General features: G+C 42.8%; 1 protein-coding gene across 3 annotated transcripts in view; it reads left to right on the top strand.

The window, feature by feature from the left end:
- Nucleotides 1-3,273: 3,273 nt before the first annotated feature.
- polr3a (polymerase (RNA) III (DNA directed) polypeptide A) overlaps nt 3,274-6,000 on the top strand; it is a 43,102-nt gene continuing 40,375 nt past the window's right edge. For 2 of the 3 annotated variants that reach the window (XM_080789656.1, XM_080789654.1), the window contains exons 1-3: nt 3,512-3,717; nt 4,867-5,002; nt 5,509-5,646. In XM_080789656.1, the coding sequence (XP_080645782.1) occupies nt 3,674-3,717; nt 4,867-5,002; nt 5,509-5,646 (318 nt within the window). In that variant the 5' untranslated portion in view covers nt 3,512-3,673. Of the gene's footprint in view, nt 3,327-3,511; nt 3,718-4,866; nt 5,003-5,508; nt 5,647-6,000 lie in introns of those variants that run through there. The other variant, XM_080789655.1, reaches the window with a different exon arrangement.

Here is a 6,000-nt window from a genome sequence, read left to right as displayed (position 1 = left end):
TACTATGTGTGTACACTAACCTCCAATTAAAACGATTGTGTTTATTTAGTTTAATTTATGAAGGAAATCGGCTTGAGTTACAAATCACTGCATTTTCTCCAACAGATTGATTTCATCCACTACGCCAACAGCAGGGAGTCCAAGGTCATCAAAGCCATGGACACAGCTCCAAACAGCCGCAAGAGGAAGGTGAGTTGGCAAAACGTTCATATAGTAAGTTGCTAGTTACACAAATGATGTATTCCAACAATGTTTAAATCAGAAAATGTTCTCAAAATTTAAATTTAAATTGCTAAATATTATTGTGGCCAAGACTTCTTAGGGTCTTAGTATGAAGAGAGTGCTCTGTGGGCAGAATAGCAGCTCTTGAGGGTCCGACTGAGTCGTAGCGGTGTTAGTATAGTAGTATCACCAATGTGAATCTTAATCTGCCTTGTGGCCGACCTAGGCGTCTTATTTATGTCTTTACATCTTATTTATCTCGTTGCCTCCCGTTGTCGTGGCAACAATTATCCTTATTGTAATTTCATTTCATTAAGGAGGGAGCTTACCGACGTATAAACAGTGTGATGGCCATATCAGATATCACATGATGAGTATTATAGTTGTGTAACTATCAAGTCTTATGTACAATATGTACATATTGGTATGCTCCCTCCTTGATGAAATTAAAATAAATAAAAACCAGAATACAATGTTGAGTTGTAGTTGAATAAATTAATAATTATTTTTGAACATTTTGTGACTTTTTATATTGTTTGAATACGTATCTTTAGGTATGGTGAGACATAACTTACCCTATGCTTTATTCCTGTGGTTTTAATTGGCAAGGTATTGTAGTTGAGAAAGGCTGGACAATGTACATGATACTAACACTAACACATGTTTCCTCACAGGGACCTGCACAGGGACCATCGTCTGCCTGCATCAGTGCCAAGAGACCCTACCAACGACCCTACCAACGAATCGCCGCTCTCCAGCATCATTGGCGTTGATGGACGTTTTACTCGTGCACTCATTTTTTGAATATTTCTTTTAATTTATTTGTAATTTTAATTTATTTGTTCTTATCGGATGACAGACACCACTACGAGATGGGTCCTAGTATTATTTATTTATTTTACAGTAATGCTTCCTTTGTTTATGTCAGTGTTGTTCATTATGTTGTTTATGTCAGTACACATAAATGTGTTCTTATCGGACGACAGACGCCACTACGAGATGGGTCCTAGTATTATTTATTTATTTTACAGTAATGCTTTAATCTTTTGTTTATGTCAGTACACATGTGTTCTTATCGGACGACAGACACCACTACGAGATGGGTCCTAATATTATTTATTTATTCTTTTGTATAATAAATAATGCATTTTATATGATGTTCATATATAAAGCTTCATCTCTTTATTTCCTTCTCTTTGGTTTTACTGTGATATATAATATAATATGTAAATGTAAAGTTGCTCTTTCCAGTAACTGAAGATTGGCCATATCAAGTGTAGAAAGATGTCTACACTGTCTGAGTTAGAAAAGTTTTATTTCAGGCTTGAGGTTTGACTGATGTTAACCGTACTGCCTTCATTTTTCCATATGTATACATATACATATTCAGACATTCTTATCCAGAGATTTACAAGTGTTTATTGAACTAGTCCAGTGCCTTTTCATGTAAAGGACCCTCTATGAATTCAGCCATGCCCATGGACGCCCATCTTCTCCCAGAAGTAAAGCTGTTTAAAATGTCCCCTTAAACAATATTCAAAGATATAATGAAATGTGCAGGCATATTTGATTTGGGGTGTCATGTGTGAACGTGTGCTGAATTTTGAGTGGCAGCAATCTTGTTTTGCACAAATTTTCAAGATAAAAACAAAGATCCTAACATTCTCTGAAAATGCACTTTGGGGATTTTCAAGTGGGCCCTGATTCCCCCTAAAACATGGTTGAGAACTACTACAACGTTTGTAATTTAGGGCTTTGAGAGTGAGTGTTTTCTACGATGTTCCATCATGTGGTATTTTAATGTAGCTACTGTGTAGGCAGCAGGACCAGTGTGTGTGTGGGAGGGGGCATTATGATAGTAATGAAGCATACCGGTCACACAAAACACAGCACAACTGCACTACCTTCCATTGGTCAGTAGATGGCAGTAGTTTGACAGGTATAAAAAATAATCATAGCAAAGTAGTAAGAACCACATGCCCACCACTTGGAGCGAGCGCGCTAGCAGGGAGCATACACACCAGCCGATGTGTCTTCTAACACAACATTGATTGAAATATATATTAACAGTTTGCAGAATTACAGTACATTTCAAGCCCAAACTCAATACAAAATACTTAACTGTGAGTGAACGGCCCAATTAAGCATTACACTTGTTTACAAGAGGGTCCACCATGTTCAATAAAAGAAGACAAACAACTTCTTATTGTACATTTTATTTATTCAGTTTTTTTCTGCTCCTTCCATGCATGTCCACTGTCTGAAAGAGTGTCTCTCGGAAATAGTTCAGGTTAGTGACTGACAGTGGTGAACACAGGTGATGGTCAGTTGGTCACGGGTCAGGCTGACCATATATGGAGAGGATGCGGAGACAGAGAACCTTTGTGGTATCTTTACTGAGACCTGCTGCATTCCCCCCATTCCCCCATTCGTTTGGCTATGGGGGAATGCAGCAGGTCCTGTCAACGTCGTATGGACGTCATATGGACGTCTTTTGGCAACGTATCATGGTCGTATGAGTTTGACTAGGTCGTATCGACCACGTTGTATGGGCGTCGTATGGACGTCTGGCTGGGACGGCGACTGTCAGGTCGTATCGACCACGTTGTATGGAAGTCGTATGGACGTCTGGCTGGGACGGCGACTAGGACGGGACGGTTGGTTGGTGGTTTACAGAGAGGTCTGTTTGACGTCGTATGGACGTCGTATGGACGTCCTGTGAGAAGGTAACGGTAATTAATGGTCGTATCCTGAGTTTGACTAGGTCGTATCGAGCACGTTGTATGGGCGTCGTATGGACGTCTGGCTGGGACGGCGACTGTATCATGGTCGTGTGAGTTTGACTGTCAGGTCGTATCGACCACGTTGTATGGACGTCGTATGGACGTCTGGCTGGGACGGCGACTACCTTTTTTTGAGGTGGGTAGCCCATGTGCACAGAGCCTGTCCGCTAGGTGGCAGCACCGAATCACCAGGCTCGAGCCAGCACCTCCTGGGTGCACTCTTTTGTTACTGTCGTTGTGCTAGTCTGGAATCCCATAGCCTGGAGGGATGGCCGCCCTGTGATAGGCTTGAGCCTTAAAGATTAGTTTGCTCTCCACAAAGTATGTTTAAAAAAAAATACAATATCCGATTGGTTTATTATTAATAAATCATTATTATTATTATTATTATTATATTATCCTTATTATTATTATTGCTTTCCGGCTATCCCTTTGGGCTATGGGGTTTTAGGCTCGTTTGATCACGTGCCTCATGAGTCATGACATCATCACCATCAACACACAACATGGCGCTGCTGGTGTAGCGACGTTTTAGCAAAGCATGGAGGAGAAATGAAACGATGTGTGACAAACAAACAGTGACAGACAATTGTTTTCCAAACTAATAAATAAAAAATAAAGCAGTGTTAATTTCTCCGTTTAGTGTCGAAGCCACAGCGACAGCAAACATGGTGAAGGAGCAGTTCAGAGAGACGGATGTGGCTAAGAAAATGTGAGTAAACGTTACACATGCAGCAATGAGATGGATAATTATAAGCCAATAACGTTAGTTTATTGGCTGCTGTAATACGGTGGCGCTTGCCGACAAGAACAGATCTACAAGACCTTGTACAAATATGACATACCGGTACACAAGTTACAAGTTACTTTGGTCAGATAACCCCTGTGGTTCTCAACTTGTGGGTCAGGACATTATTTATTTATTGGGGGGGTCCCCAGATGGCAGAAAAGTGACAGTTTAAGGCGTTTTATTTTTTTACCTAATACCTTAAAAAAGAAAATTAATTAAAGAAGTCCATTATGGTACTAGGGAGTCAAACTTATTATTTATTTCTTTTTTGGGGGGGGGGGGCTTTACAGTAGACAGGAGACGGGGAGAGAGAGACGTGCAGGGAACGTCGGGACTCGAACCCATGACACGTACGCTGCCAGGCTAGATGATCAGCAGCCTAGTTGCCCGGACTATCCCTGCCGTCCGGGGCTGAGTCGCACGTTTTGATGGCTAGTGGTAGCCTAGGCCCTATAGGGCACATGTTGGTGGCATAGTAGTTGAATGAATTCATCCCCATGTTTGTGTCAAATCTGGTGGTGAATGAGATCAGCGGAGTTCCCTCTGCTGGTGTTTGTGCCCATGGGCGTGTTATGCATGAACGTCCTATCTGATTGCACATTAAACAATGTTAAACTCACTTTGCCACTTCCTTTATGCATGCGCATCAGAGGGTCTGATCGGTGAACCAATATTCTCCAGGGCTTGCTCCAAGCTGTAGACCAGAAAGCACGCTGGCTGGGCCAGGCTAATTTACCCCCAATCCACCCCTTGATGCTGAGCAGCCAAGCAGGGAGGCACTGGGTCCCTTTTTTTTGTCTTTGGTATGACCCGGCCGGGGATCGAACGCCAACCTCCCAGTTTCAGGGCGGACACTCTAACCACAAGGCCACTGAGCTCAGTGAGCTGGTTAACCACATGCTTTATATCCTAATTCCATTGTCTCTCTGTGTCCTATTCCTATCATGCACCACAGAAGTTATATTAATTCCATTGTCTCTGTATCCTATTTATACTCCTTCACACCACAGAAGCTTTATCCTAATTCCATTGTCTCTAATATGTCCTATTATTCCCACCCACACGCCACAGAAGCCACATCTGCTTTGGGATGAAGTCTGCGGAGCAGATGCGGCAGCAGGCTCACATCCAGGTGGTCAGCAAGAACCTCTACAGCCAGGACACCCGGCACACCCCCCTGCCCTATGGGGTGCTCGACCACCGCATGGTGGGACATGATTTCTGTACATTAGTCCATACCTGTTCGCTATATGAGCATATTTAGCAGGCACTCTTAACCCATTCTGACCTGAGATCAGATTCATACGAGGTTTTCCACTGGACACACACTGGTCTGATGAACCCATTCTGACCTGAGATCAGATTCTAAAAATGTCAGTCGTTCTTCGAATTTTTCAAAAATAGCAGACCTACAAGCTCGTATCGCGCCACTCGGTGGCGCGATATGAGCTTGTAGATCTGCTATTTTTCAATAGCTAAAGCATAACATGATGCCAACACCAAAATGGGTGCCCGGTCAGAATGGGTTAATCCAGTAAGCAAGAATAGCATGTTAATACATCAAATACATAGATAGAGTCATCAAGTTGCAAGGATCATAAGAAAGCTAAGAACCTATAACATCTGTCTTTCAGTAGACTATCTCTACAATGAAACTATCAGTATATACTATAGACTGCTATATGTCTACATACTTTTTTCCCACCACTACAGGGCACCAGTGAGAAAGACCGGCCGTGTGAGACGTGTTTTAAGAACCTGGCAGATTGTTTAGGACATTACGGCTACCTGGACCTGGAGCTGCCATGCTTCCACGTGGGGTACTTCAAAGCCATCATAGGAATCCTACAGGCAAGTATTATTAACACCAAACTAGTCTTGCGTTGCCACTGACTGGTGCCTCTCGCAATGTCCAGATGCTTCCATCATACAGTCTGGAGCACGGAAGCTCTGTGTAGCACTGTGTATATAGCATTCAGATGCTTCCATCATACAGTCTGGAGCACGGAAGCTCTGTGTAGCACTGTGTATATAGCATTCAGATGCTTCCATCATACAGTCTGGAGCACGGAAGCTCTGTGTAGCACTGTGTATATACTGTAGCATTCAGAGATATTGTGGAATAGTTGTCTGGCTACGCAAGGCTAACACCAAACACCTACTGCATACATGGGCAACTGGAGGCCCGGGGGCCACATGTGGCGC

This window comes from Protomyctophum bolini (genome assembly GCF_963924005.1).
Source record: "Protomyctophum bolini genome assembly, chromosome: 18".
Lineage (NCBI taxonomy): Eukaryota > Metazoa > Chordata > Actinopteri > Myctophiformes > Myctophidae > Protomyctophum > Protomyctophum bolini.
The sequence above is the reverse complement of the archived record's forward strand: the minus strand, read 5'-3'. Positions and strand labels throughout refer to the sequence as shown.